The sequence below is a fragment of the Silene latifolia genome, chromosome 7 (assembly GCF_048544455.1).
Source record: "Silene latifolia isolate original U9 population chromosome 7, ASM4854445v1, whole genome shotgun sequence".
NCBI lineage: Eukaryota > Viridiplantae > Streptophyta > Magnoliopsida > Caryophyllales > Caryophyllaceae > Silene > Silene latifolia.
This window is the reverse complement of record NC_133532.1, coordinates 71806063-71824011: the sequence shown is the minus strand read 5'-3', so window position 1 is coordinate 71824011 and position 17949 is coordinate 71806063. Positions and strand designations below refer to the sequence as shown.

The following is a 17949-nucleotide window of genomic DNA, read 5'->3' as shown; positions in this document are numbered from 1 at the left end:
AGGAACCTATTCCTTCAATCCCAGTGCGTGAATATTCTGAGGAACCTAGGAGGTCGGGAAGAGTCTCTATTCCTCCGGACAGATACATTGGTATGGTCGAGGAACATGATATAGATGACGTTCTACTCTTAACGAGTAGTGAACCCGCAACCTATAAAGGTGCCATGACTAGTTCTGACTCAAAGCTATGGCTTGAGGCCATGCAATCCGAGATGGACTCTATGTATGAGAACAACGTATGGGATCTTGTTGACTTACCTGCTAAGGTTCGTCCCCTTCAATGCAAATGGCTTTACAAGATAAAGCATTCTGTGGAAGGTCAACAAGATATCTATAAAGCACGACTTGTTGCTAAAGGTTTCACCCAAGTGCCAGGTTTGCACTACGATGAGATTTTTGCACCCGTAGTCATGCTGCGTTCCATTCGGATTATCTTAGCGATTGCCGCTTTTCATGACTATGAAATTTGGCAAATGGACGTGAAAACCGCCTTCTTAAACGGTTTTTGGAGGAAGAGTTGTACATGGTACAACCCGAAGGTTTCATCGATCCGAACATCCTAAGAAAGTGTGCAAGCTTAAGCGTTCCATTTATGGACTTAAGCAAGCATCAAGGAGTTGGAATCATCGCTTCGACCAAGTGATAAAAGAAAATGGATTCACTCGATCGGTCGAGGAACCATGTTTATATATCAAGTCGAGTGGGAGCAAGATTGTCTTCCTAATATTGTATGTTGACGACATACTCCTGATTGGGAATGACATACCTCTCTTAACTTCGGTGAAAGTATGGTTGAAAAACCATTTCCAGATGAAAGATCCGGGAGAGGCACAAAGAATTCTAGGCATCCGTATCTATCGAGATAGATCACGACGGATGCTATCTCTCGTCCCGAGAGTCTTACATAGACAAAGTCCTAGAGAGATTCAGCATGACTAACTCCAAGAAGGGGTTCCTTCCTATGTCTCCAGGGGTGCATTTGAGCAAGTCTCAGGCACCAGAGACACCGGAAGAGAAAGAGCACATGGCACGGATACCTTATGCCTCGGCAATAGGATCTATCATGTATGCCATGATATGCACACGTCCCGACGTGGCATATGCATTGAGTATGACAAGTCGATTCCAACAAAGATCCGGGGTGAATCACATTGGTTGGCTGTCAAGAACATTCTTAAGTACCTACGGAGGACTAAAGATTGGGCTTTGACTTATGGAGGCGAACAAAAGCTATCTTTGCAACAAGAACCTCTGTGATGCTAGCTTCCAAACGGATCGTGATGACTCGAAATCTCGGTCGGGATTCGTTTTTACTCTTAATGGCGCTAGATCACCGGAAGAGTTCAAACAAATCTGTTACAAAGAGATTCTACGACCGAGTCCGAGTACTATGCCGCGTCTGAAGCTACAAAGGAAGCGATATGGATGCGTCAATTCTTACATGGGCTATCTGTAGTGCCTAGTTCGAATGACCCGATCACCATCTATTGCGACAATAGTGGTGCCATCTTCCAAGCTAAGGAGCCAAAGTCTAGCAACAAGTCTAGACATGTACAACGGAAAGCTCATCTAATCCGGGATTACGTGGAGCAAAAGACAGTAGTGATAGAAAAGATTGCTACAGATGATAACATAGCAGATCCTCTCACTAAAGCATTACGACAAGATAAGCATGAAGGGCACGTTAATTCCATGGGAATTAAACGTGTTCCTAAGTTGTAGTACTCTTTTATGGATTAGATTCATTCGCTTTTGTACTCTATACAACATCATCGTTTTGATAATTTATATATATATATATTTTGTTTTTCATGTGGATTTGTACGACAAATTTTGAACACCACAAAGTGAACTGCAAGAACATTATATTTTTTTAGTCCTTAATTGCCCACATGAGCTGATAACTCTGGCAATTATTTTGTGACGTTGGTTGATGGTGGGTTCAACTAGCCATAAGTCAACAAAGTTGGTGACCAATCACGAGGCGTTTTATACGGATATTTCGTAGGACACAATTGTGACATCGACGTGGAGTCCTAAATGTTTTATAACATTCGATGCCCGGTCGTGGATAGGACCTCCATGGTGATCCTAAGAGTCGATTCTTTTGACTATCGACTGTCTCTAGAGAATAAGGCAGATTTTGGGTGACTTTGGTTTCTTTCTCACGGTCATCCGTAACAGGGGGCCAAGTAGATTGTTTCTGCGTCATTTCATGCTGTGCTTAGATCGGAAGGAGTTCGAGTTGAAGGAAATATTCAGCCTTTATCGGTACTCGATATTTCTCGGGGCCACTCGAGGAGTCAGAATCGAAATGCATGGCCATGCTCGGATACGGATTCGTCTTATCGCTTAAGTTACTCTCTAGTCGGGGAAACCACTCTTGATCCAGATCGATTGTAAAATACGACCTTTGTGGATCCAGATCTGCAAATTGTTTTACATTGAGTGGGAGAAATTTTAAATGAATATGAGAATCGGTTATCGCACATACACTTGTACGGACAAGTGGGAGTTTGTTGGAGCTTGTGTCCTCCAGTTAGTGCGGATAACGTCATTGCACACACACTTGTACGGACAAGTGGGAGCTTGTTGGGGTTGGTGTCCTTAACAGTTAGTGCAAGGACTTATAAATCTCTAAAAGGATCAAAAGGGTATACTTTTGTATCATAATCAGTTGATCCACGTTTATCAATAACGGTTGGCTTGCTAGATAAGTTTGACGTTATTGTCATACAGATGGCGGTGATCAACTGGTCCCTAAAATGCACACCTATAGGATACGTTTTGAGTGACGTGACGGTATGAAAATACAGTCATGTAGATGCCAATTTTGACTAACCAGTTAGTCTGAGTTATTTGACTAATAATTAGTTAAAATGCGATGTTGAGATATAATATTTAATACGGATTAAATATCATGGGCTAAAGGCGAATTAACCAGTTAATTCGTAAAATTAAATATAAGCGATTTATATTTGATTAATGTATATTGGATAAATATAATTATACGATATTGTCTTTGTCGGACACGTATTAAATAATTCAACTAATCCGTGTAATTGGTTGATGCTTTAATATCCGATAACCGATGACAGTTTATAATTAGACCGTGTCATATACACTTAGCGAATTATGAACCGGACCACAAGTTTAAATTAAGAGGAAGTGGAAGCCCACTTCCCCTTGATCCATTCGGTTTGGCCGAATTAGAGAGGCCATAAGGAGAGCTTTCTCCTTTCACTTCTAACCTAATTCATTTGCTAAAAAATATTAGGGTTTTGGGAATTGTGCCTCCTGAATCCCGGATCTCTCATCCAACACAAACTCACAAAACAATCCCCTCGATATTGCAAGGCAATTAGGGGATTCTCTCTAGCACAAGGGCATTACTCGGATATCTTGGGTGCAACGATTAGGAGGAGATCTAACTTGATCTCTCATTGCCTTTTGCACTAGGACCGAAGGTTATTTCTATAATTTTTATCGTTTTCATTGTTAATTTCGTTTCATGACTATAATCTACATATAAATTTTGCGTTATAATCCTATAAAGAAAGGGTTTTATACGGATCTAACCCTACAGCTTCGGCATGGGAGTTGATGACGAAGACTCAAACAACTCCCTAACCTCCCATACATGTGACCACTTTGTTGTTGTTGTACATCACAAAACCCAAACAAATCAAAATCAAAATAATAATTAGAAAACTAATTGAGAATTTAATTAGTTTTCGGCTGTAACACCCAGGATATTTAAGAACATTGTTGACCGTTAATGTTGACCAAACAGACCTTAGGGATGAATGGGTGAGGGATCAGACTTGTTCCATGAGGTTTATAGGATTACTTGCTCGACCTAGCTGAGGCTACTCGGCCGAGTATCACCCATACTCGACCGAGTAGAGCCTACTCGGCCGAGTACTCTTGTACTCGACCGAGTATGGCTGCTGTCGACACGTTAATATAAACGCAAGTTTGCGAGATTCATTTCATTTTCTCATTTCTTCAACAGTTCCTCTTTCTCTAACCCTAGCTTATCTCTACCCTATCACCCCATATCTTCACACTTTAATGAAATTAGCCTAAACCTCTACCATGGGAATGACGGGATTCGCCGAGAAAGGATGACGGAAGTGGTGGTCGTCTATGTCACCGTCGATGCGTAATGTAGGTAAGTTTCTGGTTTGTGTTCTTTTGAGTGATTCTTTGAGTATAGTTGCGTAATAGGAGATGGTTATTATTGTTAGGATGCTTATTGGAGTTGTGCATGGCTGTAATTGGAAGTCTTGCATGCTTTGCGATGAGGCAGGGTTTCCCTACTCAGTTCACTGTTAATTGATTTAAGATTGTGATTGTATTGTGTATGATTGTTATCTGCTGATCATCGGAGTATTGGTGTAGTGGTGATGGTGGTGTTGTTGTGGTGTTGTGACAAATTTGTAAGGTCATGTGTGTGTTGTGATGGTGGTGGAGTCACTTGCGGGAGTGACTTCACACCCTAGTTCGCCCTCCGTGGAACCCGCCACGGGAGGGGATGTGCACATTAAGGGACAGGGATTATTAGTCGCTCGTTGATGAGCTGGACTAGGTGGGATGGGCTGCGGTCACCCACCGGCGGCGAGGATTACTGTTGCGATGGGTAATCGCGGGGCTATACCCTTCGGGGTGTAGTCGATTCTTGTCTTGAGTCATGAGACCGGATAGAGGATGATCACTTGTTTATATTGTTATACTGTCTTACATTGATTAGTCAGTATTGACCCCGTTGTTGTTGTTTTGTGAAACCTACGGTGATCCATTCGGGGATGGTGAGCAGTTGGCTTAGCAGGTATTGTTGGTGATGGCGGCTAGGATTGGAGGGATCGAGTCATCACGCTACCAGTCTAGAGAGGCAGAGTCATGAGTGTTATAGTTGTACCTTTTATTATAAAGACGTTGTAATGAGTCGAAATCTTGTATAAGATATATTAATGTTTACAATAGTTCTTTTATTGTCTAATTTGATCTACCTCCTCGGAAAACCGAGATGGTGACACCGTCATACACTTTGGGATGGTCCTTGGTAAGGCATCTTGGCGTACGGGGTGTTACAAAGTGGTATCGAGCCGAGCGATTTTGGAACTGAACCAATGAATCTAATGAATATAGGGTGTCAATTAAAATGAACCTGGTGTATGTACGTTGGGAGCCCCAGCCGATGCTAGATTTTGGGTGAGTAGGCGCCCTCATTTCAAAATCATGGCCCCATCGGACTTAAGCCAGACACGGGAAAAGGGTAGCTAGTGAGAGTCGTTGATTGCTTGGTGATGATTGTTGTGAGTATCTACTATTAGGGTGATATGTGTTGATGTATGTGCGGAAAAGTTGAAGTGATCGATGGAATTGTTGCAATGTGCGATCGGTGATAAGTTAACCTATTTGTTTCACGATGAATGTGTTGTGTGTTGAATTGCTACGTTGCAAATGTGATTATGGTGTATATCTGGTGATTTAACGGAATTAGAGATGATGTGACATAAGAGTTAAACCTTGTAGGTACTGTCATTAGATTGTGAGTATGCTATAAGGATAGAATATAATAGTTTCATGGCAAAGTGAGGAATGAAGGTAGGAGTGATGATTATTCCGATGATGGATGTGATGTTGTTATGTGTTTATGTGGTAGAAATCAGCTTTAATAGTGACGAGCCGGATGCACGGAACTCCGAACGATATTATTTGATTTTGCAGGAACAATGAAAAGTTACGACTTCTTCTTTGTTTTCGAAAAACTCGACCGAGTAGATGAGTGTACTCGACCGAGTAGACCATACTCGGCCGAGTATCAAGCTACACAACCGAGTGCCCGTTTTGTGAGAATAATAATCGCTTCTGTTCTTCAAAACTCGATCGAGTAAGAAAGGTACTCGACCGAGTAGTGGACACTCGGCCGAGTATCCTAAATACTCGACCGAGTAGCCGACACTCGGCCGAGTATTCCCAATACTCGACCGAGTATTGCTGTAGCAGGACTTATACGGGTTATACAAAAACCCTATTTTCGTTCCTTCCTTCCTTATTTCTGCCTCTCACCTTTCTTTTCCTTCTCTCTAAAAACTCCATATCCTACCTCCCTCAAGCTTTTGGGTAAAACTTGGGTATTCTACTTGTTCTTGCTTGCCTCAAACCAGTTTAAGGTAAGGTTTAAACTCAATTTTCTCACTTGTTTTCAAAGTTATGGTATAATAGCATGCTATATTTCGATTTCCTTGCTAAAACAATTGAAATTTAGTCTTTAATTTGTTGATTCTTGGATTCAACTGTATACCAATCTTGTGTATGCCTTGATTGATTAAGTTCATGGTTTAAAACTCAATTTCTGAAATCTAGGGTTAGTAAAAACGAATTGTTTCTGAAATCTTCTGGTTGTTGATGATTATTCCCTAATTTGAAACAAATTAAAGCTTGTAACCATATAAATTGTAAGGTAATTGGTGATTTTCTTATAATTTGTCTTAAAAGGATGGTTCTAAAATCGATATACAATTGAAAACAGTCCGTCTTTTGCGCTAAGAAATTTTGTGTCAATCCCCTGTTAAAGAATTGTTCTCTTGCAGTATGGTGAAAACCAGAGGCTTACCCAACAAAAGAACTCGTGCTAATGTTCGAGCTTGGAGACCGGTCGACCCCAGATCAACCGTAGTTCACGCCGGTGGAGGCACATCCATCGGTAATATTCTCTGATTTCAATCATCGTAAGGCTTTTGTGGCTCTTATGCGTCATCCTTTTCGCCCCACCCGTTGTGTTAACCCTGGTATCCTTGAGACTTTGGGGATCAAGGAGGACATATTTCATATTTTCAAGATTTTGGGCATGGAGGGGTTGTATCATCTGAGAAAGAAATCCTACCCCCACTTGACCTTAGAGTTTTTGAGCTCTTTTGTTTATGATAAGAAGGGAAAGACTGTCTCTTTTCGTCTCATGAATGAGGATCATGAGCTTACCCTGGACGAGTTGGCTGACCATTTGGGTTTAGAGGCCGAGGAGGATGATTACCTTAGTGATGTGGCCAAGAATAGTGGTGCACCCCTTTACCTTCCATATTTGACTGGTAGACCTGCCCCTAGTGCCAGTGCCATGCATATTAATGATGTTCAGTACGTGTCCCTTCGTATGTTCCTGAGGATGATGACCTGTTTGTTATACTCGAGAGATGATGTGAGCAAGCTTAATTCCCATGAGGTCATGTTACTTATGTCTTACCTCAACTTACACCGTCAGAAACCATTCTACTACAGTGCCCTTGGTGTAGTGTGCTCTAGTCTTGAGCGCATGGCACAGTCCGAGACCCGACACATTGCCTGCGGGGCCATAGTGACCCGCCTAGCTCAGCGCCTGACAGATTTTGAGGCCCCACCTCCTGAGAGGAATGAGTATGTAGAGATTGTGCCTACCATGGACGCTCAGTACTGGTGTCAGAACCGATGGTTGAGGAAGATGGATGATGGGTCGTATGCTTGGAGAGTGAGGGGAACTATGTGGATGGTGCTTCCGGACCCAGCTCATCTCCCTGTTGTTGATCATTTGGCTGAGTGGGAGACTTGTGCCATTCCTAGACCTGAGCCCCAGTCCTACCTGATTGACCCGCGGATTCTCTTAGACTTACCTGAGCCGGTCACCGTGCCTGAGGGGCAGCAGCAGGTACCTCCCCCACCTAGGGAGTGCCGCGGGGTGAGGCAGTCTAGGGCAGACCCGATTGTACCTGAGCCCTCTTACTCTACCCCTGACTCCTACCCTTACCACCCTTATCAGTATTCGCCCTACCCCACAGTGCATGATCCCAGGATGCAGCCGCATGAATTGGCTGAGCGGATCTCCTCTACTTTGGTGCTCCACAACCTACATGAGATGACCCTTAACCAGGGCATAGGGACATAGTTAGCACAGCCTGTCTGGTGGAGGGGACCGGGGGTGGATACGGGAGTATTTCACAGCTATGGGGTTGACCCGAGTTACTGGAGACCTCCGGAGGAGACCGAGTTTGCTACCTCGCGGGACCGTGGGGAGCCAACTCGCGATCGATTAGGAGGGGACTACTCGGCGAGCAGAGCTTTCCGGGAGAGCGGGGATTTCAGTGCGGTACTTCTGCACGGTGGTGATGATGACATGGAGGAGGGTCCTCGTTATTGATCTTATGTTGTTAGATTATTTAGTTTGATTTCTTTGATGTTGGACTTACTTGGTTGTGATGGATTTGTTTTGTTGTGTCGGATTTATTACTTCTTCTTTGGATGTTGCTTTCGGAATTTGGTATCTTCCGTTGGATGACTGTATTTGGCCATAAGACCGTTATTTACTTAATTATCGTATGGAGATGTGTTGAATGTCGTTTATGTTAGGAATTAGTTATGCTTAATATTGCTGCGAAGAATTTTATGCAAGTTGATTGTGAATGCTCTAGGTAAGGTCGTCAGAACGCTCTCTGGTTGTGATAACTCGACCGAGCATAGTCACTACTCGGCCGAGTAGAGCTAACTCGGCCGAGTATACAAATATACTCGACCGAGTAGAGCTTACTCGACCGAGTAGCCTTTCATACTCGGCCGAATATTGCGGAAACAGGGAGCTAATGGGAATTAGCTAGGTGAACTACACAAGTTATATGATAATTGTATGAAAGAGTTGTTAGTACCTTATTTTGTTATTTTATACTATAACATGCTTCACAGATGGATTATGATCGTATCACGGATACGTGATTGTTGGAATAAGCTACGAATTGGTAAATGTTTCGTTATATAACATTGCTTGGTTACAGAAACTTAAGTGGTTTAGGGGAGGAAGACCCGAATCACTAAATTATATGAAAGGTAGCATCATACTCAGCCAGCGTGGTAATTGTAATAAGTTTTATACGGATATATGTTTGATTACAGTGATAATTGCCTCAACGAGTTACGCATAAGACAGCTATTCCTCATTAATCATATTTATATTGTTATACATTACTTGGTTGCTGAAATATTTTTTTTGTCTTTATAAGTCACAAGTGTGTAATGTCATAAAGTGAGATATGCTACAAGAGTCTATGAGTAATGTCACTGTCATGAGGTACGTATTAGCTTTGGGCACGGGAAGTGGTTAGTGGTGAACTTCGGGGACGAAGTTCCTTTAAGAGGGGAAGAGTAATGTCGCGGAATTAAGTAGTTAATTATGTGAAATATGTATTTAGTTATACCTATGATTTTGGAATCACATGTATGTTAGGCATGTTAGCATTCGGAATTTACGTTCATGTTTCCTTTAAGCTGTAGCCATGTTGTATTCAAGTAATATGAAGGTTATACTGTGCACGGGTGTCTCAACTCAATTTTTATGATAATTGATATAAGTGTACAGATCGTGGTGGTTCACATTTGTGTATGGTTTGCATTTGTATATTGCTATGTTTGTATGGTTGAGTGCTGTTTAGAGTATTGCTTCATTTGTGTATGGTTTGCATTTGTATATTGCTATGTTTGTATGGTTGAGTGCTGTTTAGAGTATTGCTTCGCATTTGTGTATGGTTGATAGTAGTTGTGTTGTGTTTGGCAAAAGAATGCATGTGAGTTCATTAATTTCCGTAAGAGTATGTTAAGGTTGGTGATTAGTATTGTTTGGAGGAGTAGCTGTGATAGGTGATTATTTGTTTGAGTAAGATGGTAGGATGGTAATGTCAGGATGATGTAAATTTGTACACCTTGGTGTGGGTGGTTAATGTCGCGGTGCGTAAACCTGAGGAGAGGGTCGTGAGGGCTGAACTTCGGGGACGAAGTTCTTTTTAAGGGGGGAAGATTGTAACACCCAGGATATTTAAGAACATTGTTGACCGTTAATGTTGACCAAACAGACCTTAGGGATGAATGGGTGAGGGATCAGACTTGTTCCATGAGGTTTATAGGATTACTTGCTCGACCTAGCTGAGACTACTCGGCCGAGTATCACCCATACTCGACCGAGTAGAGCCTACTCGGCCGAGTACTCTTGTACTCGACCGAGTATGGCTGCTGTCGACACGTTAATATAAACGCAAGTTCGCGAGATTCATTTCATTTTCTCATTTCTTCGACAGTTCCTCTTTCTCTAACCCTAGCTTATCTCTACCCTATCACCCCATATCTTCACACTTTAATGAAATTAGCCTAAACCTCTACCATGGGAATGACGGGATTCGCCGAGAAAGGATGACGGAAGTGGTGGTCGTCTATGTCACCGTCGATGCGTAATGTAGGTAAGTTTCTGCTTTGTGTTCTTTTGAGTGATTCTTTGAGTATAGTTGCGTAATAGGAGATGGTTATTATTGTTAGGATGCTTATTGGAGTCGTGCGTGGTTGTAATTGGAAGTCTTGCATGCTTTGCGATGAGGTAGGGTTTCCCTAATCAGTTCACTGTTAATTGATTTAAGATTGTGATTGTATTGTGTATGATTGTTATCTGCTGATCATCGGAGTATTGGTGTAGTGGTGATGGTGGTGTTGTTGTGGTGTTGTGACAGCTGTAAGGCTGTGTGTGTGTTGTGATGGTGGTGGAGTCACTTGCGGGAGTGACTTCACACCCTAGTTCGCCCTCCGTGGAACCCGCCACGGGAGGGGATGTGCACATTAAGGGACAAGGATTATTAGTCGCTCGTTGATGAGCTGGACTAGGTGGGATGGGCTGCGGTCACCCATCAAGGCGAGGATTACCTGTTGCGATGGGTAATCTGGCAGGCTATACCCTTCGGGGTGTAGTCGATTCTTGTCGAGGTCATGAGACCGGGATAGAGGATGATCACCGTTTATATTGTTATACTTGTCTTACATTGATTAGTCGATCGACCCCGTTGTTGTTGTTTTGTGAAACCTGCGGTGATCCATTCGGGGATGGTGAGCAGTTGGCTTAGCAGGTATTGTTGGTGATGGCGGCTAGGATTGGAGAGATCGAGTCATCACGCTACCAGTCTAGAGAGGCAGAGTCATGAGTGTTATAGTTGTACCTTTTATTATAAAGACGTTGTAATGAGTCGTACTGTATAAGATATATTAATGTTTACAATAGTTCTTTTATTGTCTAATTTGATCTACCTCCTCGGGAAACCGAGATGGTGACACCGTCATACACTGGAATGGTCCTTGGTAAGGCATTTTGGCGTACGGGGGTGTTACATCGGCGAACTAAAGAGAGCGATTTCTAATGTCAAAGAAACCCGGTAGAATTGAAATTTTGTTTTTGGGAAAGAATTGATTAGTTGAGATAATGATGGTGAGATGGTGGGTGGAAGACGGAAGTTTGAGAGTTTTGTTTTTTTTTTTTTTGGATTTGTAAAACATTTTTCTGGAAAATTGCTCATTGTCATTTTCAAGTACCATAGAGAATGACAAAGGGTACGTTAAATCAGATTAATTGGACTTTTTTTTTTGTGCTGATGTGGCCATATTGCAAAACCGTGATTGGCTCTCACAAAACTGATTTTGTGAGGTTGAATGTGAGGGCTGCATTACCTTAATTCTCAAAGGAGATTGCGCCAAGTCAGCGGTTTTACAAGATTCATTTATATATATAATGATTTCAAGGATGAACAATTATAAACTCAAAACACACTCATTATCAATCACAGGCCAAAGAAACTATAACTATTGTTTGAATTATGTACCCTTTTCTCTTTAGATAGTTTCCCTTCCTCTCCATTAAGCTACTTTCTTGTCCTAATTGGAGAAAATCTCAAAGGAATTTGGCCCATTCTTATTTATTTAGGTTGTTAAATTGGAGTCAAAGTAATCTAAATATTAAAGTAATCTAAATATTAAAGTAATCTAAAAAGCAAACAAGTTTAAGTCTGTACTTTCAATTGAAAAAAAAAAGAGTAAGCAATCTAAATTGTCAACGAATTTGACTATATATTTTCCTGTAAAAGTAGGTAATAATTTTAAAAGTCAAAAATATTGAGTCCGTTTCTTTAACAGAAAAAATGTAAGCAAATTTTCTTTTGAAATTTTGTAACTTTTTCAAAGAAAAATCTTTCTTAAATAAGAGGAAATAACGATTAGCTCGAGTACTCCTAGCTAGACCTGACAAATGGGCTGGATTTAGATTAAGTGGGGTCAGTTTGGATTGGATCTTTTCGCGTTTGGAAGAAATCGAGTAAGACTACGTCGGGTCGGGCCACTTCTTATTGTGGTCATTTTCAGGGTCTATTATTATTAAGTTATTTAGAGATAATATTTAGTATGTAATAATAAACATTATGGTCAGTTCATATTAATTCTGGCCAATCAAAACTACAGATTAATTAAATTCCTCAGTTCAGGTGTGGTTCGCTTGGAAGTCGGGTCTGAGGTCTACTGACTACTCCTACAGGTCGTAGCACCACATTACTGTGTTGTTAAATTAAAAACGAAAAATTCACATGGTAGCCTCGAACTTTGCCATTTTGCACGTGGTACTCAACTTTTTGAGTTTTTGCACACGATATCCTTAAGATTTGATTTTCAAGCACATCGTGCCCTTTTTATCGTTTTTAAAATTCTCAATTGAGCATAAATCATAGATCAGAAATCGAAATTGACTAATTTTTTTTTTCAAATTGATTACCTCTTCGAGATCATAGATTTATAAAACGAAAATGGTCATTCGAAAATTTAAGATCGAAGATATGGTTGATTTGGGATATTCAATGAAAAAAAAACCCTATAAAATGCCAGTCGATAATTTTTTTTTCCTCAAATCCTAGATTATGAAGAGATAATCATTTTATGAAAAAAAATTGTCAGATTCTGAATTCCGGTCTAAAAGTTATGCGCAGTTGAGTTTTTTACGACGACAAAAAGGGGCTGTTATGCATGAAAATCAAACATGTAGAATATCATGTACACAAACTTAAAAAGTTGGATACCACGTGCATAATGACAAAGTTCGAGAGTAGCACGTGAATTTTCCGAATTAAAAAAAGGATTATGGAAAATTCACGTGATACCCCTAAACTTTACCACATTATACATAGTACCCAGTATGTTATGTTTGTATATATGATACCCTTCATGTTTGATTTTCATGCACAACATACCCTTTTTGTCGCTATAAAATGTTTGAATTGAGCATAACTCTTAAAGCGGAAATCAAAATCAACCAAAAATTTTTCTTTAAATGATTATCTCGTTATAATGAACGATTTGAGAAAAAAATTGTCGACTGACGTTTCTAGGGTTTTGTTTTTGACGAAAATGTCAAATCAACCCTAACTTCGATCTTAAATTTTCGAATGACCATTTTTGTTTGATCAAATTATAGAGATAATCAAACTGGAAAAAAAAAAGTGTTAGTCAATTCCGACTTCTGGTCTACGATTTATGCTCAATTGAAGACTGTAAGACCAATAAAAAAAGATATATTGTACTTGAAATTCAAACCCAAGGATAACATGTACACAAACTTAAAAAGTTGGATAATGATCCACTTTAAAGGTATGATGTGAATTTTCCAAAAGGATAATTAACACAATTTTAGTCAATATCCTTTTATCGTTAATGTCTTTTAACAACACAACAAGGATCTAAAAATAGTGAGGACAGAGGAAAAAAAAAAACAAAGGAAAAAGCCAGCCAAGTTGAATCTCTCGAAAGATTGATTAAAAGTAAGATAACATAGATTCATAGAAAGAGAAATATAGAGAGAGAGAAGGGATACGGTCAGCAGATCCACGGTCAGCGGATCTGCGGTCCGGTCAGGGTTGCCGGTTTGGTGTTTTGACCACCATCCTCTTCATCCTCTCTCTTCTTTTCCCTGCTTTCACCATCATCATTATTTCACCTTCAATTTTTCAGGTTTCTTCACTTCTTTTTAATAGAGTATTGTATATATTAGATCTTTTAAAGATGCATTAGTGTAGCGGTTAAGATTGGGGGATTATGGACGATATGTCGCACGTTCGAATCCTCGCCCCGACACCCCCCTTGTATTTAGTTGTATTAGAAAAATCGGATCTTAAAATGGTTTGATTGTTGAAAATTTTGAGTTACTTTTATTTTATTTGAAATGTTAAAAGTTTAAGGATATTGCTGCTGGATTGTTTTTGCTTATGTTGTTAATTCAAATGTGAAAGATCTTGACTTTGCATTTCCTTTTATCGTTTTTGTTTTATTCCTTCATTTTTTTTAAGATTCAGATCTGTATATTCTGATCGAATCCGCAAAAATTATTTGTTTCCTACATTTTCCGGATTAGATTGACTTTGTTTCCTCTTTTTCTGAAAAAAACTCAAAACTTTGTTTCGTAATCTGTTCTTTTATTTTTGTGTAAGTTTAAGGAGGAGTTCTGGGGAATTTCTATACATTCATTAAATTAGTTTGAATTTTCTGACTTTGGTCTTCCTCAACATGGGGTTTCCGTGCAGGCTTTTCTTGGTTGTCTACTGTTGAGGGATGAATGCTACAGATTAGCGGTCATAGGTGAAATCTTAAGTAGGTCTGAATATAGTACAACAAGATGTCTTTAATGGGAATTGTTAAGGATATGAAAGAAGGAATCGGAAACTTATCAAGACGAGGAAGTGATGGGAGGCTGTGGCGTGGGAGAACAAGGTCGCATATTGTCCCTGATCAACCTGCACAGCTTGAGGAATTTGAGCAAGGGCAGTGGGCTAATTTGCCCCCGGAATTGCTTTTGGATATCATATGCAGGGTCGAAGCAAGTGAGGCAGTCTGGCCTGCCAGGAGTGCTGTTGTGTTTTGTGCTGCCGTTTGTAGGTCTTGGAGAGAGGTCACTAAGGAAATTGTTCAGACTCCAGAAGAATGTGGACGCCTTACTTTTCCTATCTCTTTGAAGCAGGTATGTTTTATTTAGTTCATCACTAAGATTATTTGATACAACAACCATAGTTAGATAAGGTGTGATTTAGGTACGCATAAACTCAGCGCTCTTTGAGTCATTAGCCAAAATGCATAGGGGTGCCTTGTATATAAAGCGCAGCAAAGATTCATCTTCTGACAGTGCTATGCAAATTCCATTTTTTTATTCTTCCCTTTCTTGTGCCCCATTACACTTAGACATCTTGAAAATCCAAAAAAGGGTATTCTTGCACTATCCAAATGACCCATAATGAAATTGAGTTGCAAACCGCATTGACCAACAGCTACTTCACAAAACCAGAAATGCAAAGAGTTCGGTGAGCCATGAAATATAGAGTTTTTTTTGTCCAATGAGAATGGAAATACTAATACTCTCTCTCTCTCTCTCTCTCTCTCTCTCTCTCTCTCTCTCTCTCTCTCTCTCTCTCTCTTTGTTTGTTTGTTTTTCTCCATTTCATTGCTTACCTCTGATTACCTTTGCTGGCTTCTTTGTAGCCTGGTCCCCGGAATAATCATATCCAGTGCTTTATCAAAAGAGATAGCGGAACATCCACTTTTCGCCTCTACTATGGATTGACACCTTGTAAGTCATGCTGATGCCCATTCTTCTTCCTTGTGCTGTAATTGGACACAACATATGTTTGTGCTTTCATAAGAGATGTTACCATCAATTTACATGCGGTGAACCCCGAAATAGAATAGACAGATTCATTTTGAATTCTCTGCAGATTAAAAATTTTCCTAATGAATGTTCTTGTTCATAGATTAAACCTGGTACTGTTAACAGTCGTTTGAAGTGTCCAAGTTAGAGTGACGTCCTTTAAATGGTTTGCTGATATACTCCGTAGTAGTTTGCTAAGCTGTTACTAATAATTAAATATTATTAATCTTGCAGCGGAAGATGAGAATGATAAATTGTTACTAGCTGCTAGGAAAGTCAGAAGAGCAACTAGCACGGAATTTTTAATATCATTGGTGGCGGACGACTTTTCAAGAGCCAGCAATGCATATGTTGGAAAACTCAGGCAAGTTTCTTTTTTGACCTAGCTAACTATTATTTCCTTGACAATTTCAAACAAATATCTAATAAATAATCTTGTTAACAGGTCAAATTTTCTGGGTACAAAATTTACGGTATATGATAGTCAACCTCCATGTGATTCATCAGTCAAGACAAGTGGGCGTCCGAGTCGGAGATTTCATTGTAAACAGGTATCTCCTAGGGTGCCTGCTGGCAATTACAATATAGGAACTGTCTCGTATGAGCTCAACGTTCTACGCACTCGTGGGCCCAGGAGACTTCATTGTGTCATGGACTCAATTCCTCTTGCTTCAATCCAAGAAGGGGGCACTGCCCCAACTCCAAAAGCTTTCCCTCACTTATTTGACGATTTGTGTCCAGTGGCTTCACAAAACTTGAAACGAAAGGAAGACCAAATTGGCCCATCTGAACAACCTTGTCTTGTTTCCGGGGATCGACTTATACTTAAGAACAAATCTCCTAGATGGCATGAGCAGCTCCAGTGCTGGTGCTTGAACTTCCGAGGCCGGGTAACTGTGGCCTCAGTCAAAAATTTTCAACTAGTTGCAGCTGTTGAACCCCACCATAACATTCCGGACTCTGAACAAGAAAGGGTAATTTTACAGTTTGGTAAGATTGGGAAAGACATTTTTACAATGGATTATAGCTACCCACTCTCTGCTTTCCAGGCCTTTGCAATTTGTCTCAGTAGCTTTGATACCAAGCCAGTGTGTGAATGATTTCTAAAAGAAATGCAACATGATGGGCAGTCATGGCAGAAACTTCGAAATTGCCTCAGTGCCGTCTTTCTTGTGAAATTGAGATGAGGCTCTTCCGGTCATTGTACTACCATAATTCGTATTGCAGAGTTTCAAGGATGTATGTATATTTTTATGATAGGGAAAACAGGCCTGTACACTTTCATTCTCCAACAACTTTGTAAGCTTGATAGATTTCATCAAGAGATTTCCTTTCGCTTGATTCACAGTTGCGGTTAGTTGCGCAGATAGTACCTTTCAGAATGGTGAATTGGTGGTAGATGTTGCCCGCATGCAGAGCAGATTGTACATTAGTGTAATGGTAAATTAGTTGGCTTCTCTTAGATTGGTGATCGAATCTATTGACTATTGTTAATGATCTCCGTTGTTTGGAAACGGTACAAGTGTACAACACATTAAACATACATGATAAATGGGTGAAGTTCAACAAAGTGATCTAAATTGACACTCCATCTGATGTCACATTTTGCAAGACAACATTGGAATTGCGATTCGCTTTCGGGACATCGAATAGTATACTAGTAATCACTTTTGATATGAGTTAATTACTTTCTCAATTCCATTTTTATTATCCTTTCTTGCCTCTTAATTTTTCTTATATTTATTCTCGTTTTTTAGGAGTTCTTTTTGTAAGATATTCCATAAAATAAATAAGTATTACATTAATATTTAATTAAGTTATTTTATGGAAATTAAGTTGGTCCATTGTGTGGTGGAATTTACCAAGATTACTTTTCCACTATTATCTCCCATAACTTACCACTCATAGTTTAGGAAACTTTTCGGTTGACTCTTTGATGACAAGAGTATATAAGGGGAACATATTTATTCTGATTATGGTTCGATAGGGAATCAAATATAACATGGAGGGGATAGGAAATCAATGACCGACACCTTAAAATTGCCCTAATAGTACACTTGAAATATGATGAACTTTGGAAAATGATGCAACTACAAAACTCAACTCTAATGCAATTTTACTCAAACTTGACTCAAAAGCAAAATGTTATATTAAAACATTAACAAAAGGTCATTTGTTTCAAATTACTTGAAAACTTTAATACAAAATAGTCCGTCATAGGACGGTACATGCCTTTATGGGCCAAATTCAAAGTATTACTGTTCGATTGGTACAAAACATAACTTAGAAAAGTCAAAAATCCGGGTGGGTATACCATTCTTTTTCGAAAATAAAACTTTAAGGCGGAAAAAAATTTCCTTATATATGATTTCACAAAACGTTGTAATCGAAGGTTAGAATAATAAGGAATAAACGAAGTACGTCACGAGCGAAAACTCAAAGCT

General features: G+C 39.9%; 1 protein-coding gene across 1 annotated transcript; it reads left to right on the top strand.

The window, feature by feature from the left end:
* The first annotated feature begins 13418 nt into the window (after positions 1-13418).
* Positions 13419-16846, top strand: LOC141592298 (tubby-like F-box protein 5). Its single transcript, XM_074412901.1, has 5 exons — positions 13419-13821; positions 14391-14824; positions 15340-15427; positions 15740-15869; positions 15951-16846. Exons 2-5 carry the CDS (start codon positions 14483-14485, stop codon positions 16603-16605), a joined length of 1215 nt encoding a protein of 404 aa, XP_074269002.1. The 5' UTR covers positions 13419-13821; positions 14391-14482; the 3' UTR covers positions 16606-16846.
* Positions 16847-17949: the final 1103 nt, after the last annotated feature.